General features: G+C 38.4%; 1 protein-coding gene and 1 long non-coding RNA gene across 4 annotated transcripts; one reads left to right on the top strand and one right to left on the bottom strand.

Annotated features, from left to right (window-relative positions):
- Positions 1-1,348: 1,348 nt before the first annotated feature.
- golga1 (golgin A1) lies at positions 1,349-21,965 on the top strand. 3 transcript variants are annotated; one of them, XM_044110648.1, is made up of 24 exons: positions 1,350-1,554; positions 2,156-2,450; positions 4,564-4,654; positions 6,407-6,481; positions 7,455-7,552; positions 7,643-7,675; positions 9,258-9,386; positions 9,615-9,784; positions 11,621-11,732; positions 11,813-11,896; positions 12,326-12,451; positions 12,850-12,945; positions 13,825-13,920; positions 14,937-15,032; positions 15,394-15,534; positions 16,003-16,077; positions 16,476-16,565; positions 17,030-17,132; positions 17,392-17,552; positions 18,380-18,538; positions 18,645-18,704; positions 18,834-19,058; positions 19,135-19,221; positions 20,023-21,965. In XM_044110648.1, exons 2-24 carry the CDS (start codon positions 2,322-2,324, stop codon positions 20,101-20,103), a joined length of 2,517 nt encoding a protein of 838 aa, XP_043966583.1. In that variant the 5' UTR covers positions 1,350-1,554; positions 2,156-2,321; the 3' UTR covers positions 20,104-21,965. The 3 variants fall into 3 exon arrangements, with proteins under 3 accessions (XP_043966585.1, XP_043966583.1, XP_043966584.1); XM_044110650.1 differs by lacking the exon at positions 9,258-9,386 and having other exon boundaries at positions 1,349-1,554; XM_044110649.1 differs by lacking the exon at positions 6,407-6,481.
- On the bottom strand, positions 9,681-11,457 carry LOC122827730. The gene is made up of 3 exons (XR_006370111.1): positions 11,059-11,457; positions 10,107-10,255; positions 9,681-9,770 (listed from the first exon to the last, which is right to left on the bottom strand). It is a non-coding gene; the product is annotated as an uncharacterized LOC122827730 (long non-coding RNA).
- Positions 21,966-22,223: the final 258 nt, after the last annotated feature.

Genomic DNA, 22,223 nt, shown 5'->3' with positions numbered 1-22,223 from the left:
ACCCAAAAAAGACAGCAAGGACGCTGGCAAAGTCATGTAGTTGCTCAGACTCAAAAAAAAAAGACCTTGATCAAAAAAAATACCTTCTCCTCCATACTGACCATCCAGCGGGTTGCAGACATCAAGCTATTTCCTAAAATAGACAAACCCTTGTCAGGCTAACGCTAGTGAGTAAAAGTACAGACTACCATAACTATTACATACATTGCTACAAAACAATTATAGTGATAGAAAATATTCCTCTTACCAAGCATGATTACCCTTGGTGTAGTGGGTAAGGTCATTTCCATCTCAACAGACATCTTGGTGGAAGATACATTTGAAACATAAAAGGAAAACTCTTAAATATGAATTACTGATAGTAATTTATATTTAAAGGGCCAGTTCACCCAGATTACAACAGGTTTTTGAGAACCTCACCCCGGAGACTAGACTAGACTTTACCCCTACATCCTGCTACCACTCTGAAACAGCGGATGTGAATGACAGTTTGTGAGGCTAAATGGATTTTTTAAAGCATTACATTCCACAAATACAGTATCTGAATGGCTAAGTACAATATGGGTTAACAAAATGTTTGTAATTTGGGTGAATTGATACCTTTAACAAATTAATTGAACAATTCTGATTTAAGATGTGTGTTTTAAGTTAAGAGTCGATATAAAATTACATCAACCAAGATGAAGATTGAGTCCTCTTTTTCTTCGAAATTTTTTATTTTTCTTTGACGGAAGTAGGACATTGCTCTATTCCACAACGAAACCGATAATTACCTGTGTGTTGATGTTCCTTCACATGTCTACAAAATTCTCTAAATTCTGAAGTACAAATGCTGCAGAATTTACACCTGTACATAGTTGCACCTGTTAGTACTGACTTAACTTTAAATTTGTAAGAGCATGGCTTAAACATGTGAACAGTCCTTATATGTAACCAGGGTTGGAAATTAACCTTTTTGTCCACCTGCCACTGTGGCTGAACCAACTCAAAAAATAACAGAAACCACTTGAATGTTTTCCACCTTTGTCCTCATTTACAGACTCTTACACTATGTTGGAGATGTAATGCTACTTTAGCAGGCTAACTAGCTGTAGCAAGCTCAAAGTTATAGATTAGGTTAGCTGCTCCTCTACATTTCCAGACTATTTTAGGTGATAGAATATAAGTTCCTGTAACAAGTTATCGGAGTTTAATATGTATCATTTTGTATTCTCTATGTGTTATTATCAAATGCTACCTTTACCTCTTTTGGCAGTTTTGTTCACCATAGCTGTTACTATCTACGTTGCCACGCCTACAAACTCTGCTAGCCAATCAGCAGAGGTCTCACCGTGACGTATTCAGTCAGCTGGTGGTTGGCTGATTACGTGTAGCTAGCTCCTCAGCAGTAGCTAGCTTGTCAGACGAGTCAGTTTCACCGACTTTTTTGTTATTACCGTTTTATTTATCTGCTTTTCTTGGAGTTGTTCCTAAGTGTATATCGAAAAGGACAATATGTAAAGCCACCGAGAACGTGGAAACGCAACGAGTGGACTTTTAGTCGGAATTACTATGGTAAGAGAGTGGAGAAGCAGTAAGCTAGCGAGAGCTAACATTTACTCTCGTTGTTAAAAACAGCAGAGCTAGTAGGCTCTCAAAACATTATGTGGCAGTTTGCCTGGACGGTCCTAATTGGATAAACCCTCGTAAGACAGCAGTGTGTCAGCTAAATGATGTACGCAGATTTAGTCAGAATAAACAGAAGCTCATCCATGGCAACACATTTAGCTATGCAACTTATAGAAAGCAAGATAAGATTTGATGAACTGGCACATATCTTCTAAACTGATCGACTGATGTAATATCCAACTTTCTGAGCTTTTTCAAAGAGTCTCCGCCTTGCTTTATCTACAAGATTTAAATGCCTGCTGTAGGAGTATCTATCAAACCGAGGTGTTCAGGATGCTGTCACCTACCTGAAGTGAACAGTGCACTTCAGGTGCAGCTGTTGGAAACAATGTATCTCCAGTTTTATGTGAAAAATTACCATAGAGGCATAGAGCAAATTTTATTAATGCCAAACTCATTGACTACAGGTTTTGCAATTGGAATACATGTTCAACAACCTCTTTTGTTGGTATATACATTATGTTAAATGTCCTTTTTATTCTTCTAGATGTAGCAGAATGAAAACACCACAAGCCTGTTTTGAAGTGGGAACAGAAAAGACAGGACCATTTTCTTGAGCCCTCTGAACAACAGACATTAACATCCATACACATGGTCACAAATTCTCCAGAAGTTGTAAAGTGCACTCAAAACGAGACGCTAAAGGGAGGAACATGTTTGCCAAGCTGAAGAAGAAGATTGCAGAGGAGGCAGCCACAGCCCCCAGAAGTGGTGTCCGGATCCCCCGCACCATTAGCAAGGAATCTATCACCTCAGTGGGAGCTGACTCTGGGGATGACTTTGTAAGTACTTTGAAGCTTCACATCTTGGTCTGTAGCCCAATCCTCCATCACTTGCTTTTTACCCTTTCCAGACGACCGAGTGGAGACTTTTAAAATGTATTATTTGATGTGCAAAACCATCTGCAAAATAAAATCAGTTTTAAGGAACAGCTAAAGAAGGAAAAATTTCAATTAGGTAGATGTTTTCTCAATAGTTTTTGCAGAAACCTGAACTGTGTGACTCGGATCAGGTGTGCAGAGGCAGGTAGACATTTCAAACGTACAGAGCGGTCCTCCTGAGGACCAGGATTGGATCCTCTGCTCTAGTGAACACCTCAGATATGTCTGGAATTATCCCAGTTGTTCTGATAGAAACAGTCTCTTTAAACCTAAAAATTATAAACAGAACCATGAAGATGCTTTTGAGTGTTCTGGATTCAGTGGTTTTGATACAGTTGTGGTTCAGTACAGTTGTGTTCCAGCTCCAACACTGACAGTAACCCAGATTGGATAAAAGCTTTTCAGAGCTCCAGCACTTTGTTTCCAGTGGATTTTATACATTTTATACATTATAAAAATTTTTTCTTGATAATGCTCACAAATTGGAGAGTAATGATATAATTTGTTTGTTCTAAAGTACTGCAGCAATATAGTAATATAACATTGCCAGAATACTTACTGAAACACAAGAGAAGAAATAACCAGTTAAAATTAACTTAAATGGTTTAGAGGTCATCAAATTTTCTGCTGAATAATGACTACTAAATTTTATTTTGGCGTCTCTGCCTAAACGTCAGCCATGTCCAGAGTTAAGTTAGAATTTATGTATCATATTGTGATGTAAATAATGAACACCCTCTTCTGTACTGCAAAGTGTCCCAGCCTGTTCAGATCGGTGTTTGCTCAGGAACTCTGGTCCTGTTTTAAATGGTTGCCAGTCGGGCAGGTCCGAGCAGCCGGACCAGGGTGGGACTGACATCGTGCGGGAACAATGAGTTCTCACTGGGTTGGTCTTCTTGGACAGGCTGTTTTTAAGCTTTTGTTCCTGACCTTTAAGTAAACCAGAATAAGTCCTCCATGGTTTATTTCAGTGATTTGATAATCTATTTTTTAAAAACCACAAAACTAACAGTTTTTTTAATTTGTTGTTTTAATCTGTGTGTCTTGCATTTTGCTCTGCTATTTACTCTGTAAAACAAATGGAGGCGTGTTAAACTCTCAGGATGGTGACATCTCGCACTTGCAAAGGAAGGCTGTAGAGGTTGAGCTCAGCTAAATAATTCAGTGAGCAACAGTGTCTTGGTTTTACTTTTGGTACATCCCAGGTAGTGTGTGCAGGTTGTCCTTTTTACACTTTTAGAGCATTCATTTCTGCTAACTGCAGAAATTAATGCTATATGTCTAGAAAATAAACATATATATATATATATATTTATTTGCATCTTTAATGTATTTCTAAGATTGTATAAAAGGCTTAATAAATGTGCCATTTTTTTATCTGATTAATTGCCAGAATAACCAATAGATTACCGGTAATCAATTTCTAAAATAATCACTATTTGAAACCCTAGTCCAGATGTCTTTCTGATGGATAAAATAAAAAAAAAATCAGGAAATTGGTTTGCTTTGCAAACTTTATCTGTCTACTGCTAGATGTAAGAAGGGCTGTAACTAACCACTGCTCACCACTTGGACTGATCATGATATGATTTATTACTGGACCATGTGTTTCTGCCCTTTGAACGTCTAACATCCCAATTTGAATATAGTCGTCTAAAGAAAGTTTCAAAATAAATGATAAGTGTTGAGAAAAACCTTTTTTTCTATGGGTTTAAACACTTCAAAAAGTTCAGTAGTACTGAGTGCTTAAATAGGAAAGAAAGAAGTAATGTTTCTTCATTCACTCATCACATGATGCGTTTCTAGTCAAGAAATATTGACTAGAAACGTTAGGCAATATTAAATAAAAAAATGTTTTTGGAGAGATGTTTATACATATGCTGTGGCAAGGCCTCAAGATAAGCCCTGTATTTGACCTATTTTGTTTTATTTGTGACTCATATTAAATATTAAAATGTCTGTCTTTTAATGTTTTCTCTGATGATGGTTCTAATTGCTGTTTGTCTGTATGTAGGCATCTGATGGCAGCAGCTCCAGGGACGACTTGTCAGCCCAGCTTCTTAGAAGAAACGATCAGATCCGGAAGCTGGAGGCCAAGCTGTCAGGTAGGATGTGTGTGGGACTGAAGTCAAGCATTTTTCAGTCTGATGCAGTACAGATCAAAATCATTTAACGTTTGCAGAAAGCAGAAAAGTTTGTGCTGATAAACAATAAAACCTGAGGGACAATGAAAAAAGTAAACTACTTCATTGATGGAAGCCAGATATTCCCATTTTTGCCAAAGATGCACCAATCAGAATTCCTTAGTTGATTAGTGAACTCTGTTTTTGTAGAGCTGCCTCTACAGATATGAAACAGTTTCAGCGTTCATTAATAAAGCATGTGTTTTCACTAAGTGTTTGACTTAAGTCAGATTAGCAAATAGCTGAAACTGTACATGACTGCCAGAGGTTCTGTGCTTCATCTGGTTTCACATTAAACGCCTCTCTGCTACTGGTCAGGGCCAACTTCTTGTCTTCAATCCTGAAGAAGAACATCAGACCCTTTAGTTTGGGCTGATATGCCTGAAAATCATGTGTGGTCACTGAATCATTAATCATTGACCATCTCTAATTTTGAACCATAATCCTTGTTGTGTGGCTTGTAGATTGACAATCGGGGTGTTTATAAAGCATGGGTAACCATTTGGAAGATTTTAAACATCATGTGTCCTCCATCTTGGATTTCCTAAACACAACCTACATACAACCTCTCAGGAAAGTAGCCAGATGATAACTGCTAGTATAAAATGGCCTTTTACAGTTTTCTTAGGTGACAAATATTTGAACAGTTTGAGCTCAACAAAGTTCATGTTATAATCCTAGATCATAATATTTTATAAGCTGTGTGAGAAATGTATCAGTTTTTTATGTTTGAATGCGAACATCCATGATAGCTAGAAAAATAATAATCCAAGGTTTCCTGCAGCAGTAATGCACATAGGTATAAATATATAAAAGCAGTAAGTCCATGTTGGAAGTCTGTAGTGATTTCACTTCTATGATTCCAGTAGAAAACAAGTTGAAGCCTTTTCTAAAGTCTTAATACCCATATTTTTCCACATTTTTTACTGTTTAAGTACTAATTATCTTCTAAATGTTGTGTTTTTGATAGAAAGATTAAGTGGTTTTTATGAATCCTGCTCATTACTTTACTTTCGGTTCTGTTTTCTGTGAATTTTCCACAGACTTCTTCTCTAATCTGGAAAAATTTGACAACGAAATATTCTCTTAGTAAAATGGTAACATTAACTAACTGTACAATATTTTTGTACTAACGGTAATTTTGTGAAGTCTAGATTATTTTATATTTACATTTTAGTTGTGTGTTTCATAACTGAAGGCAGAGCAGCTGATTTTGACTGGAATCTAACGAACTTCCAGCCGGTGTAAGTTTCAGTTTTTCAGTTGAGTTTTTCCAGCTGAGATCAGGTTGGGATCATTGAACGTGTCTGTGGTTGTTTAATTGTGTGTGTACTCTTTATTCATTGTGAAAAGTTGCTGTTTTTATTTTCTAGCCCTACACTCTCCTTTTCTTCCCTTTAGTTGCTGTAATAATGTTTACCCATAGAAAAGGTTAAAGGTCATACATTCTCATGAAGCCTTTAAACCCATATGGTTTTCTCCGATGTGAAAATCATTAGAAACTTTACCTTCCATTGTTTCTCAATCATATTTTCCCTTTTGTTTTCTCCCTGTCCTTTTTGTTCATATCCTCCCCTGCCTGTCTCTTACCTGGTCTGTGCCTCTGTTTTGTGTGTGTGTGTCTATGTGTGTGTTGTCGATACCCCATCCCAAAACTCTACTTCTCGACACTAGACTACGCTGAGCAGCTACGAATTATGCAGAAGACCAAGGAGAAGCTTGAAATTGCTTTAGAAAAGCATCAGGATTGTACGTACCTCTCCTCTCCTCCCAAACAGCTTTCTCTCTCTTGCTTATCTTTCCACTTTCCTCAGCATCACCAAGCACATCAACACTTCTGTATGGATTAGTTTTAAATCTTTGCTTTGTGGACACTTGGCTGCTGCTTTTTCTTTCAATCTAAAAATCCACCCTCAGTTTCTTCTTGTATTTAACCAGAGATTATTGTGTCCTTCTTTATTGATGGAATAGTACTTAGCCTTCTGGAGAGGACAGTGAGTGCAGCCACACCTATGACCCATGTGTAAATAGTGGAGGACAGCACAGGTGGTTTCTGGTCTGTTGACTTTGTTGCCAGTGGTGAAACTTCTCAACAAATTCTTCCAATACCTTAAATTACTTTCATCTCATATTTTTGACCTTTCAAACCTGAGGGCATCTCAGTTCTAGGTCGTAGGTGAAATAATGTCACCTGCCTCCCTTTTGGTCTTTAGGGGGTTATTTGCTGTTTAGCTAGTTGCAGCAGTCTCAGAAGTATTCCTGCCCTTCATTACCTATTGTCATGTTATAACCACAAACTCTTGAGTGTTAGACCAGCAAAAAAGCCTCTTTATCTTTTTTGTAGAACTGCATACAAAAGTATCTGGTTAGGTTTAATACCACAGTCCTTCACTCTGACCATCAGGTCAATGTGTGGACACCCCTGTGTGGTGAAGGGTTTTGGGGGGTTTTAGGGAATTAGTTTAGGTTTAACCATGGTGTATTTGTTTACCCTGCACAGATTCTTTAACAATAGCCTTTCTGCCCTTTTTTCTCTGTCGCCATGCATCGCTCCTCTTTGCTTGTTTTTTTCTTGATTTTTGTTTTTGCTTCCAGGAAGAACACCTAATCTCCCTTACAGCTACTAACAAAGCCACTTTTTGATTTATTGGCTGTATCATTTACATATGAACCTTTGTATGGTTTCTTCCTATTTTTTCCTGCTGTCACTGTCTCTGCACAGCATCCATTAAGAAACTCCAAGAGCAGAATGAGTGTCATCAGAGCAGCAGGGCCAAAATGGCTGAGGGAATGGCTTTGGCTCTGGAAAAAAAGGATCAGGTAAACCCCTCTGTGTCTGTCAAATCTCACAGCAACTGTTAGTTTGTGAGTTTAGTTTGTTTGCTTATTTCTTTCTCCCTTTTCCTGCAGGAATGGATGGAGAAGATGGCTGATGTAGAAAAAGCAAGTACCTCAAATTGTTTCTGATGTTTTTTCTGGAGATTTTGATATAGTTTGGATTCCCTGAAAGTTTTCTTGGCACTGAAATGAGCAGTGGAATTATGTTGGTGGTGTGGAAACACATGCATGTTCTTTACCATTTCATTGTAAAGTGGTGTAAAGCTGAGCTGTTTTGTTTGATTTATTTTTGATGAAAACCAAAATTGAAAGACATTTCAAAACGCATAATCTCACATATCTATCGCAATCATATTTTCTTGTGGTTTAAGCTTAAAGCATCTTAAATTGCATCTCTTTCATTTTATGTGGAAGTGGAACTGAAATATAATGGCTCTGAATCCTTTAGTACTGCCCCACCTGTTGGTATGTTTTACTCTTCAGACCAATGTCCTGGAGAATTTGGAGAATCCTAAAGTCTGCTAGCTGTCTGCATCTCCAGTTGTTATGGAAACCAGTTTGTTAGTATAAATCCAAGTCTCGTGCATAGATTTACAGGTGAACATGCTGCACATGTTAAGACAACGTGGCTCAATCATGTGGACAGGTGGAAATACTCTGAGAATATTTAAGGATATCAGGAGCTGAGTGTCATCCAACCTTATGATTTAATGCTCCATGGCTCCACATACTCCCTTTATTTTGACTTTGGTCAGAGTGAAATGTCTACTCTGGCGCTCCCTGTGGTGTGAACAATAACTGAACAGCTTGATTTTACCCCTGGAGCTCTAGTCAACACCATACATATTCTTGAAAAGCTGAAGAGAGAAACAGAATGGCAGCGGCTCGTTTCAGCTGCTGGACTGAGCGTTGTTGAACAATCCATTTGATTTGTTAAAGGGGCAGTGTTATGTAAAATTGACTTTTGTGAGCTTTACTTCATGTTATAATGTTATTCCATCATCAAAAGTATATTTGGAGTGTTTGTGTGATTCTTTCATGTATGTTTGAGAAATCCTGCAGTTTCTGTTGGCAACCAATCAGCTGTGCAAAACGGCTGGCTGGGGCCTGGCTCCACCCTCAAGTATGAAGCTCCTCCTCAGAGCCTCAACCTCCCCCATGACTCTCCCACTCTGCTCCTTCAGACTAGCCAGCAGGAATTACTATACATCTGCTGGAACTATACATCTGCTGAGATAATAATAGGAGCTACTTCTCAGAACAATGCTGATATAAATTGTTATTACAGGATTAATAGAGGAGACTTGTGATGACTTCCTGAAGGAGGAGTTTCAGAAAAATTGCACCTTTCTTAAAGAGACAAAGGCCCAATTTCAAATTGTTAAATTACAAAGTCAAATTTTGTTTAGGTCATATTTCATATATAGCATTTTTATAATAATGGAAGGTAACATACTTACTTGATTGAGCTAAAAAATGATAAAACACATAATTCTGCCCCTTTAAGAATCATTTCTGTGCTGCTAGTTTGGACCTACACTACCTACACCGCCATCACCAAACACACAGACTGTAGAAGTGCTGTTGGAACCCCACAGGGAGTCCCGGGGAGTGTTTTGCCACCCAACATATCTGGAATGGCGAATGTGTGGGATCTCTGGTATAAATAGTTATTCTGTATGTTTAGGAGAAAGCTGCCCTGTCAGTTCGGCTTGAGGAGATGATGGAACAAAGCTTAACACTCTTCCAGAAAAGGGATGACCTGGATGAACTGGAAGGCTTTCAGCAGCAAGAGCTTGCTAAAGTTAAGCACATGGTGCGTACATGTGAAGGTTGTCAACGTCTCTTTTTCAAGCACAGTTTGAGATTAAATAGAGAAGAGCGAACCTACAGCCTTAATTAGAGAGCTACACTGTAACTGTGCAGTTTCTTTATATCACTAAAGGACCCAAAGGAAATGTTTAATATGTTCCCAGCTACACATCTCTCATCCATGTTTACTTTCTTAAAGTGGTATTTTTTTTAATCTTTCTGTCTTTATCAGTTGCTGAGAAAGGAGGAGATGCTGAGCCAACGGGAACGGGAGCTCCAGCAGAAGGAGGCAGAGGTTCAGTCAGCGAGGCGGGGCCTGTCCGAGGCTCGGGGGAAGCTCCAGTCTCTGCAGCAGCAGCATGACGACAGCAGCAGACTCAACTCAGAGCTGGAAATAGAGCGGTGAGATGTTCAGCCATGAATCCAAGGAATCATTTAGCTTTGTGTTAGAATTCATTTCAATGTCTCTGCATTGATGTTCAGGACTTTTAATGGACGAGCCCTACTTTACGTTTCAGCAACAAGGCTGAATAATGCCAATTTACATTTTAAAACATCATAGTCATGAATTATGAAACAAGCAATAAATATTGCATTTTGTCAAATGTCATCAAAATTTTACATAAGATATGTTGATCAATGTTCCACTTAATGGTAATCAAAGACAACTCTAAACAATAAAGTGGGTTATTGTGTTGTTATAGACTAAAATCCATGTCAGTACCCCAATATGTGAAAACAAAGTTTGCAAATGATGAAGCTGGGTGGTCAAGTAGTGATGGGACGTTTTGGCTGCCTGCTTTTTTTTTTTTCTTCTCATGTTGAAACTTTGTTTTGATCAGCATGGGAACCATATGTCCCCCTCTCTGACACCTGTAAGAGAAGTAGCACAATTAAAAAGATTAGATAATAATAAATTATTACTATGGGTCTGTTCCTTAGATTTGTTTTTAGCATTTTGTTCATTTGTTTTTGTTAAAAATGAAAAGTTTGATTAAAATATTACTAAGTAAGAATGTCTGCTTTCATAACAGAAAATATACATAAACTTAAGCAAATTTATACAGGGAACATTTAATGCAAAAGAATTTATTGTGCATAACATTCCCATTTGTAAGTTATGTTAACATATGGGCCAGCAAATGATAATAAATTAGGAGTCGTTTGGAAGCCGAAAGAACCAGCAATTTGGGAAAATTCTTGAAGTCTGCCTTATCGGAGCTGTGGATGAGAATGCAGAGGAGGTGTTTAGAGCAGGAAGCTAATGCTATCTTGCTTCTACTCTGTTTTGTTATGACCTGCTAATAATTTAGCTTTGAATGTATGTCAGTTCACTCCTCTTGAATGGATGTTAGGCACCCCAACATTCAGTCCCAGAACCCCTCTTATTCCATATCTATATGCTTCCACTGACTTAGGTTAGAGCAGGAAATAAGACTACATATTGTAACTATGGTGATGATATACAGCTTTACATTCTGATGTCACCAGGTGGCTCTGAATCTATCCAAGCACTAAACAGATGCTTTGAACAAATCAATGTTTGGAGGTGCCACAACTTTCTCCAGCAGAACAGAAACAAAACTGAAGCTATTATCTTTGGACATAAAAAGGAATGATCTAAAGTCAGTTTCAGTTAACACAGCTGGAAACTATAGATCAAATTTTACTCTCACCTGAAGTACCTACTTGTTATAAATGGGTACTTTTGGACAACAGGAAATTTTCATGGTGTCTCTTTGATGCTTTGATGGGATCTTTAGCTTCTGCTTCAGCTGTAAATTTTCTTCTGTTTCCAAAGAATTTCTTTCAGCGGTTTAATCATGCGTTATGAGAGTTTATCTATTCAAATGTTTAAAAAGATCAAATTTGTCCTCAAAATCTGAATTTAAAAAGTTGTTTATTTTTAACAACCACTTTATTATTATTCAAACTCCAAGCAACAATCTGGAACCAAACTGATTGTGATGACAGGGTTGTCCAGATGCATGGTGGGAAATCTGATCAGTCCTGACATCTTGCTCCAACTGTCAATGACTAGATTTCTCTGTTGGTGAACGCTGGGTGCATAAGAGATGTGGCCGTTCTGTTTTATGTGGCTTAAAAGACGACACAGGTGTAACTCACCCAGCTGCTCTGTAGGGCAGCTAGTGTCTCAGGAGCCCTTTGAACAGTATTTTCTCTGAAAACCCCTGTTGTGGACTGTGGAACGTCAACCTGTTGTTTGTACTTGTGCAGAGAAGAACTGCTGCTGCTCCGAGAGGAAGCCGACAAGAAGATCTATGAACTAGAAACACGATGCCAGGAGCTGCAGGCGGTCATCCAGAGGGTTTCAGAAGACTTCCAAACGGTCAGCTCAGAACGCTGCGACTTCTGCACTGAACATATTCTGATCCGTTCACAGTAACATTGTCTTTTTATTTCCTTCAGTCCCACAACATGGCGTCATCTCTAGAGAAATCCCTCCACGATTTGCAGGCTGAAAATGAATCCCTGAAATTACAACTACAGAAGGTGAGAACAAAGGTGGCAGAAATAATTCTTAGCCAAAGTCAGAATTTGGCCTTTCATTATAAAACTGTTGAGCTGGACAATAAATTCTGTTATTAAATTAGTTATTGCGCTAAACAACAATATTATTTTGAGACCATTTTCAAGTAGCATATTGACAATGGCATAAAAATACAAGCACACCCTCTCAATGATCAACAAACTTTAATTTCTAACAAACATTTAACACTGGAACTGGAAAACATTTTAAATATCCAAAACAACCAATATAAAATAATAGTCTATAAACAAAATTGTCCTTCAAAAAAGACCAGTGCACCAGACTGAAGATCTTGTCTTCCAGTCTTTGGCAGAAAAAGAAAGAGCTGGTTTTTATTCATCATGCGATGAAGTTATCATGCAATCCGGAACTTGTCATGACTGTTTGGTCAGGCTGCAGTGACGGAGGAGGAGAAGGAGCGGCTGCTGGTGGAGCTTCAGAGGAAGGCTTCGTCCCTGGAGAGACGGCTGCAGGGGAACCTGAGCCAGGACGAGCATCTGCAGGAGTTCCTTCAGGAGGTGGGCTTCTCTCAACAAGATTCCTTTAGTCCCTTCACAGATTATTCTGTCCAAAGCTTAGAAATAATTCTTCCTCATTGCAGGCATTCACACTTCATAATATACAGTTGAAACCAGATATTTACATGCATCAAATGAAAACAGACACATACACATTTCTTTCACCCTGTCTGAAGTTATATCTGACCAAATGTCTCTTGTTTTTTTAAGTCAGTTAGTTACCCAAATTATTTGCTTGAATTCTAAAGTTTATATACATTTTGAAAGACAAGTTATCACCTGACACTAACCGACTTGAGGCAAGAGAGATTTGGTCTGATTTAATTTAGACAAAGAGTATATTAGAAGGGAAGTAGAAGAATAATTCTGATATCATTTGCTGCTGTTTTTTGTTCTAGAAAAGTGACCTTGAGCTAAACCTGGAAGAGACGAGAGCAGAACTGTTGGCTGTCAGGACCAACCACTCCGACACCGTCAGCTCTCTGGAGGCGCAGGTGAAGCAATGCATCTGTTCACTTTACATCTCCATCTAAAAATAAGTACGCCCTCCTTCACTTCTCAGGCTGGATGGAAATTATGCAAGTAGAACACAACAATTTGAATCATGTAATTTGTTCAGCAAAAACCAGGAACATGTTTTTTTATCTGTTGGTCCCTCTGGTTGCATCTCAGCTATGACTGAACTAGATGAGGAGGTTCATTGTGTTCTGTTCTCTTTATGAAGAGGCTGAAACAGACAAACACCAAGGCAATGAATTAGGGCTGCAACTAACAGTTATTTTATAAATCAAGGTTTCTAGCAATTGTTCTGAGGATTAATTAATTAATCTGATAAAAAAAAAAAGCCACATTCTGTAAATTTTTCATTTAGCCACTTATGCCCTTTTCATACAATATTAGAAACACATTCCAAGATACAAATAAACAATTCAATTCTTTTTGAAATAAAAATAAACATTTTATCGGCAAAAATACAGTTGCTGTATCCCTATAGTGAACTCTTGATCATTTGTAATAATTGATGTATCTGCAGCTAAAACCCTTCTAACACTGACATGTGGAAAAGCTGAGTTCTTTCTGCTTGACTTCACATCAATACAATGTAGGACTGATCTATTGATTATTTTTTGGGATTTGCCAATTAATAATTAGCTAGCAAAATATGCTAATTATTTTGTAATAGAATTTTGTGACATGATTTGAACCAGGTGAAGCTAAAACTGCCACTTGAGATCTTGAGAACTGGAGCTTCTAGACAAATGACTAAAGCAGACCAAACGGAGCTGTTGTGAATGCATCCTAAGTGAACAGAATAAATAAATCTTTAGGTCCTTCTTCCTGATTTCTGGGTGTGTCCTCCTGTCTGAACTCAGGTGTCTAAGATGAGTGGCAGTATCAGTGAGCTGCAGACTCTTCTTCGTCACAAAGAGGACTCCTCCAAGGCCTACAGAGAGAGAACGGATGCTCAGGTAAGCTGCTTCACTCGTTCACATTTGCTGGTAATGATCACAGGACTCATTTACTGTTACTGATCATTTAGTATTGTTTATAATATGTAGTAAGTCTACATTATGATGACTAGGGTTAGTCTGATTATGGTCATGATGGGTTTTCTTTTAGGACTTGTTTATATTCTCTGAGATTCTTAAATTTTCCACAACACACAGAGGACAGCTCAGCTCCAATTCAAGTTTTGCTACTTATATTTGCTTAAATCTTTAAAATAATTTTAGAATAAATATTTCTTTAAAATAATTTAAAGAAATACTTTGGATAAACTTCAAAGTCCAGCCGAGCTGCAAATAGGAACAACGTTAGAACTCGAATAATGGAGATGAAAACAGCTCTCCTGTGGTAGGCTGCATCTCTCTGGATTTGTGTGTTGAGCAAGAGTTTTGAAAAGTATCAACCTCATCTGCTGCATTTAATTACTCACAATGAGTGACATCATGGGCCTGTTTATTGCAGGAGATGCTTGTTGATATTTGTATTCTCCGCTGTGCTCATGTTCCCAAATAACATAAAAGAAACAATTCCCCTTTCAAGAAATATATTTCTGCTCTTCCTCTTTACCTTTCTGTAATCCTTTCTTACTTTTACTTTCTTCCTCTTTCCTTAATCAGACGTTTTCTCTAATATTAATTCTAAATTTTATTTACCACTTAATATGGATTCTGATCAATACTGAGGCTTCTTATTTTGACCAGTAGTTTAGTTTCCACTGCAGATCTGAAGCCAGACTTCTTGTTGTGCTTTGAAGGAAAGCTTCTGCACTTTGATTGAACAACATTGCATTTAGTCCAGGTCATGTTTTACCTGCTGTATTATGCTAGAAAAAAACTCAACAGAAAAGGAATTGAACAAAACTCCCTAAATAAATCAGCATGATGAATTTATATTCCACCTAGGTTCAGGCATCTCTAACTTTCCTCACCGGCAGCTCAATCATTTATTGCATATTTTCTGTAACATGTTGTTGTTTCAGATTGCCAGTCTGGAGCAGCAGGTTGTGCAGAGTACAGAGAGGATGAAGAGTGCAGAGCAGCAGGTCACAGAGAAACAGCAGCACATGGAGAAACTGGTAAACATCACAACACTGCCTCCTCCTCTTTCACTTCAAAGCTGGCAGTTTTTCTTTTGAACTGTTATGTATGGGGCAAAAGCAGATAGCTGTGTGTCCTGGGAGTTTAACATTAAAGATCTTGATGGGCTATTTAATTTTAAGGTAACCTACTTTACGTTTGGTATGTATAACTTCTGCTGAGGACCTTGTTTTACTAGGAAAGGTGCATTGTTAGTACAGCAACAGAAATGTATTTTTAAAAAGATCAGTATCTTCCAAAAGTGCATTTAAACTCATTTGCTTTTGGAAATAGTCTCATTATAGGTTTGGTTAAAATGTTCCAGTTTTTTTAAGTACATTAAGGCCAGTGTTCTTCCAGCAGGGGGAGTGGAGTGCTGAGAAGGCCTTTCTGGAGCAGCAGTTGTGTTTGTTGGAGCAGCAGAGTGTGGAGAGGGCCAGCCGGCTGGAGGAGAACATCTCCTCTCTGCAGACAGACAAACAGTCTCTCCTGGACAGGGTGGTATGGTTCTTCTTCTCTCTTTGTTTACGTGAAAACGGTAACAATGTTTCCATTACAGATGTGTAAAACTTTGCCAATATTCTGCTAATACCAAACAAACCACAATTTTGCAGTTGCTGTGCTTCCATTAAAAAAAAGAAACGCATCACATGTGAATAAGTTTATTCATGTGATAAGTTATTAAAAAACATGCTGCGCCATCATCCTCCAACTACTTCCTGTCATCTTCTTTGTGGTTTGCTCCAGTGGCAACATCCATGTTGATCATGTGACCCATGTGATGTGAAAAGTGTTTCTATTGCAGTTTTGCTAAATAAATCAATTTATCATCTCATCCTGGCACTAGAACTTTTTAACAAAAAGCTAGAACTTTTTCATATTTGGCTTGTTTCCATTATGCCAATTTATTTTCAAAATGTCAAATTGTGCAATTATATTGACTTATATTGACTGTTTTCTGTTTGGCAGGCTGATCTGGATAAACAGGTGGTTGAGGCTAACACCATGTTAAAGCAGCAAGCAGAAGAGCTGAAGAACTGTAAGGTAAACTGCTTATTCACTTTGTTCAAACTAATAATAATAAAAATGTGTAAAACTTGGAGACAATCAACTTTGGTGCTGACACAGCAAACGTGACTTTTACACTAAGAACTGTTTTGTCTCAATGAGTTTGACTTTTTATAATATTGTGGGTAAAATATCTAATATTTCCAGAACCATTTATATTTACTCTGAACATGTAGAATTAACTTCATCTGTTTAATCATCACTTTTTCAAGTTGATTCAGAACTTTGATGAAACAGGCAAATCCATCCACATTTGTGTTAAATTGAGGCTTGTCTAATGGCAGAGCTTTTGTTGAATATTTGATTCAAGTTTTTGTCACTACCCTGTTCATTTCTAGGGAAGCAGAGTAAATGTGTGTTGTTTGTTTCCTCAGGCGGAGCTGAGCAGCCGGCTGACGGTGAGCACAGAAATCGCCAAATCTCTGGAAGAAACTAGACGGCAGAAGCAGGAGCTGCAGACACAGGTCTGTTTGGGTGTAGAAACTACACGGCAGTATCATGTAAAATCAACTTTTTTAAGCTTTACATCATGTTATGATGCCATTACCTCTACAAAAACATACCTGCAGTGTTGCTTTGATACTTTCATGTATGTTTGAGAATCCTTTAATATCCTGTTGTTCAAAACACCTGGGTGGACTCAGTCACGCCTTCGAGGACTCCCCCACTCAGCTCCTTCAGACTAGCCAGCAGCTATTAGCAAACACCTTCTGGAACTGTCCATCATCAGATCTCATTATACAAGCTACTTCTCAGAGTAATGCTGGTAAAAATGTTTTTAAAGTGTTGATGTCATGATGACTTCCTGAAGTCGAAGTTTCAGAAACAGCAGGCGCTTCTTAAAGAGACAGATGTCAATTTCAAGGTGTTAAATATTGAAATATTGATCAGTGTGGTGTGACAGTCCTCTGCTTTTGCTTGATGTCAGGTTGGTGAGCTGACTGTGGGCCTACAGAACTCTCAACAGGAGTTATCTACCTCTGCTAAGAAACTGCGACTGAGAGATGAGGATGTCCAGACACTTCAGAATGGTACACACACACACACACACACACCATTAGTCCTTCAAAGCAGAAAGCAGTTTTTGATTTTGGTTCATATGTTTGACATATCATGTGTGTTCTGAAAGAACCTGCTGTTCTAGAAGCTTTCTCTATAAGACTATTATAGACAATTGAGAAGTGGCTCTAAGGTTTAACCTCTGTATCCCTGTATGCGTGTGTGTGTGTGTGTGTGTGTGTGTGTGTGTGTGTGTGTGTGTGTGTGTGTGTGTGTGTGTGTGCGCTGCAGAGCTGCAGAATCGGCAGGACTCCTTGGCTCAGCTGCAGGAGGAGACGGAGCGGCTGCATGCCCAGCTGCAACAGGCAGAGCTGGACAAAACCTCCCAGCTGACGAGCCTGCAGGGGGCACTGCAGAGCCAGACACAGCAGCTGGACAGCTGCCAGGCACGGGTCAGCTTTCAACATGGAACTCAGGCTAGCTGTATGGAGAGTGAAGAGTCCCAAAGCACTGTACATAAAAGAAGTTACGAAATAATTATTTAAGCCTCATTCATTTTTTAAAAAACTGGAAAAAAACTAGAAATATATATATTTTTATTTAGAATTACTTAATAGGTGCCTCAATTAAATGTATTTATTTTATTTTGAAATCTAGATTTAATTTATTTTTTTTATATTCCTCTGCTAAAGCACATCATGATTTAATTTAAATTGTCAACTTCACCCATCAAACTCAGTGGGCTTCAGTACAGACCCTGACATCTGATTGGCTGCTTCAAGCATCAAATGAAAACAACATTTTCCATGAAAAGTTCAGAAATAACTTGTTATTCAAATAAATTATTTCAAGTTATAACAACTTGACTTGAAGCAGCCAATCAGCCGATCTCTACAAAAGCTGTCCTAATCCCACCCACTGAGTTTAATGGTTTGAATTCATGTGTGCTTCAGCACAGGAACCAGAAATAATTTAAGTCATGAAAGATTTTTGACAATAAATCTAGTTTTTACAATACAAAAGTCAATACATCAAATACACTTAATCAAGGCACACATAATTCATTTTATATTTAATCTGTTATGTCTGTATTTCCAGTTTAATAAATTAATGACACATTTAAATAATTTTTGCATGTTCTTATAATTTGTCAGTCTTTGCTCTCCATATGCTTTATTAGACCTACATATTTAGTAGTGGTTGAATCGGATGGTTACGTTGGGGTGGATTATTGATGTGAAGCATGAAATGACAGCGCTGCTTGGCGTGTGTCGTTCAGATCTCGTACCTGGAGGTGGAAGTGGAAACGCTAACAGAGCAGCTTCAGAGTCCGGAGGTGTGTGAGGAGGACCAGAACGGCTGTGTCACCGTGGACGACCTGGATCACATCCACCGGGTCAACAGAGAGCTGGAGCAGCAGCTCAGCGATAAGAACCGGGTCAGACATCTAATCTCCTCTACAGTCTATTGGATGGCCCACCTTTTAATATACATTTAAACACACGCTGCTGTCTCCCATCATAAAACACACGTGTTGTTTTCAGACCATCAAGCAGCTGCAGCAGAGGCTGGCAGAGTTAAAGAGGACTCTACAGAAAGAACTGGTAATACCTGGAGCATCTATCTGAACGCACATGTGTGCATATTAAAAAAAGAAAAGAAAAAAAAGGTTAAACGGGCTACTGATTAATTCCTGGACTGTTCTAAAATTCCTTTTTCTGTGTTTGCTCCAGAAATTAAAGCCTGAACCCGAAGCTGAAGGGAAGGAGAAGTGTTTGGAAAACCGAGCAGAAAAACAGGAGCGTGTTAATTTGGACCCACCGCTGTCAGCTGCCCTGAGCCCGCCCACTTCCAACACCACCGTGACCAACACCGCTGACCTCAACGACTCACGGGAAATCAACTTTGAGTATCTCAAGCACGTCGTCCTCAAGTTCATGTCCTCGAGGGAGGCGGAGGTGAGTCATCTCCACTTGGATTCTTCCAGGTCGATCGGACCAGCACGTACTAAACTAGTGCTGTCTCCTCTGTTAGGCTTACCAGCTGATCAGAGCTGTGTCTGTGCTGCTCAACTTCACTCGGGAGGAAGAGGACATGCTGAAGCAAACTCTGGAGTACAAGGTTGGGACTGTTTTTAACTTTCCCGTCTTCTAAAATGCACTTTAGTTTTGGGAGGTTTTGGTGACAAATGTAATCGTGGTCTCATATTTTACAGAGTTTCTGCTTAAATTAAGCTGCTCTTGAACCACTGGAAGCATTTCCAGTGCTTTAGCAGGAGGATGGGGGTTCTACTGCTCTTTTGTATGTTTGAAAGTACTCTTAGTCTTGTTACAGCCACAGGCATTAATTAATTTTAGTGGAATTTTATAGAATAGTGCATAATTGTGATGTGAATGGAAATGCATGTTTTTCAGGCTCCGACCAGCATGTTATTTTTATTTTGTTTACAAATTATGGACATTTTGTTGTTGGTTTATCACAGGAAACTATAAAAAATGCATGCTGGTGTTTGTATAGGGATGCAAATATGTACAGTATACCTTGGCATCCTCTGAATTAGATAAAGCACTATAAGGGCAACTGGCCATTTACCATTTTTCAGGTCCAGTAATAATTAATATAAAGTTATTACCACAGTTTCACACAGAGGCCCTAAATACAAATGTCATCCTTGTGGTGGGTTGTTAATCATACATTGATTAACAACCCACAACATTGGTAAGGAAGAACAAGCTGAGGTTTCCTTTGTTAGATTAGCTGCATTACACAGTGAAATGTTGCAGAGGACAGTCTTACTACAGTCTGTAGTGTGTCTCGTTGATATTCACCAATAGTGAATTCAAATTAGATTTTAAGAGCAGAACAACTTCCTTTCTTACCGCAGGTTAACGGTAATGCCAGCTGTGTCTCTCTCTGTTCTAGATGTCCTGGTTTGGATCCAAACCTTCTCCAAAAGGAATCATCCGGCCTTCCATCTCAGGCTCTTCCACTCACTGGAGCTGATGAGCATCAAAGTGATCTGCGGTGGTGAAACTGAAGGAAATAAAGGACCAGATTAGCCAGGAAGAGGACCTCTTTGAGTTGTGGCTCCTGTTATTGACATTTGAACTGCCTCCTACAGCTTTCCACCTGCTCTCTGTTACCAGTTGTTGTCTGTGTGTTCCTGGCAAAAAATATCATCAGGACACAACCACCTTGCATTTGGTAATTGTTTTTAAAGGAAACTGACAGTCTCGTTAGTATCTGCTGCAGGTATCTCAATTTACCTCTGACATTTGACACAAATTGAATGTTTTCCCCTCTGTGATGCTGTAAGAGATGGGCAAACTGATTGTTCTGATTGTCCTGTTCGAAAAAAGCATTACCATGAGAACGCTGTCCTCACCTTGACTTGTTATTCAGTGCTCCTCATGTTTTAAATCCAGAATGTTTTTATCAATGTTAGTCTGTACAAAAGACTAAATCTGTATTGGCTTCAGTTCTAATAAGTAAATGGACATAATTATTGACACTGGTGTCTCTGGATCCAGACTGTCTTTACTTAAAACAAACATCTCCTCAGACTGAGTCAGTTTTACTTCAAAACGTTCTGTGGATGATTCTAAATTTTGACTGCCGTGTTTCCTAAAATGAGTTTTAATCAAATAATTTTACTGGGTGAAATAGACTTGTACTAGTTTTTTGGTACTTAAAGGCAACATTTTACCGGCCACTGTGTGGTGAGATAAAAACAGAATGGCCTTAATTCAAACTGTTTTAATCGTAGTGTGACTGTCATTAAAAAAGCTTGATCTTTATGCTTTTGTTCCAGCTTATCATATCATCATATGCAGTAACAGTGGCCCCAACTGGAGTACCGGTCAGATGTCTCTCTAACTTCTAATGCTGGTTTACTGTTTTTAGCCCCAGTGCTAACAATAAAATAAGTCTAAAACCTGGATCTGCTCAACAGGAACAACTGGAAAAGAAAAAAAAATGAATAGAGGGATATTATGTGTATGATCTGTACCTGCCTTTCCTGTAAATGAATTTACATTCCAACATGTCTATTTATGTATAAAGATATGTACATACTGTATGCATTGAGATCTTTCTAAATCAATGGATGTAAATAATTTGATTTGATGAGTTTACAGTATTTATCATTAGCATTGTCCAGGACTTGATGTATCTGTGCTGTCGCCTGTCAGTCAGTCCACCTGCCTCATGTTTTTCCTCAGTTCTCAGTTTGATGAATGAACTTTCAGACTTTATAATTCGGGGTGCACCGATAAATCGGCCAAGTGATAAACTAGCCCTGATGTCCTTGATATTGGGTGATCAGAGATCAGTCGATACACACGTGGAGCAGAACTTTATATGTATGTACTTCAGTCATTGACTTGAGTCCCCATCAGCCACTGTCCTCTTCTGTTTAGAAACATTTCAGACAAAAAGACTGCTTTTGCCTAAATTAGGAATCAGCAGGTCAGGCTGCTTAAAGATCTCCGATCAGCCAGAAAACTGCAATCGGTGCACCCCTAATCATTACTCTGGAATTTTAAGCTGCTTGTATGGTTTTTTTCTTTGATATTCTGGGGTGCAGGAAAACAGTTTTGAATGCAGTTTTGTTATACTGTTTTACTAATGACTTGTAGCCAACTGCAGTCATTTTGTTTGGGTGGGATGAACCGTCTCCAAGGAAATTATTAACAGTGGGAGCATTTTGTAATCTTATCAGTTAAGTTGTGTTATGTCTTTCACACTATTCTTCCATCACTACAACTTTGCTTCTAGCTTTTCTATGATTTAATGACTGCCTTGAGTACAGTTGATTGCTTTCCAATGATGATTACAAATAAACCCAGAAAGGTCATGAAACCTGATCTCTGAATCCAAACCCTGCTTATTTATTCAGTGTCATTTTGCCATTTTTCCCTCTTTTATATTTTCACACAATACATGGAAATGGCAGTATTCAGTATCTGAAAAAGAAAATATTGATTTCTTTAATTTACAAAAATTTTACCAGATTGTAGTCATTCAAGACTACAAGAAAGAAAGTACACCACAGACTCATTTGGTTAACAACCTATTCCACACTGTCGTTATTTATTAAAGACAAAGTTGAAATGTGTGAGTGG

The sequence above is a fragment of the Gambusia affinis genome, linkage group LG03 (genome assembly GCF_019740435.1).
Source record: "Gambusia affinis linkage group LG03, SWU_Gaff_1.0, whole genome shotgun sequence".
Classification (NCBI taxonomy): Eukaryota; Metazoa; Chordata; class Actinopteri; order Cyprinodontiformes; family Poeciliidae; genus Gambusia; species Gambusia affinis.
This window is presented reverse-complemented; position numbering and strand designations above follow the sequence as displayed.

Bases quoted from the DNA above. Each gene is read 5' to 3' on its own strand.
- golga1 (XM_044110648.1), top strand. From the start codon at position 2,322: ATGTTTGCCAAGCTGAAGAAGAAGATTGCAGAGGAGGCAGCCACAGCC. The intron at 9,387-9,614 runs GTGCGTACATGT...TGTCTTTATCAG, and splicing joins TTGCTAAAGTTAAGCACATG to TTGCTGAGAAAGGAGGAGAT. The intron at 13,921-14,936 runs GTAAGCTGCTTC...TTGTTGTTTCAG, and splicing joins GAGAGAGAACGGATGCTCAG to ATTGCCAGTCTGGAGCAGCA.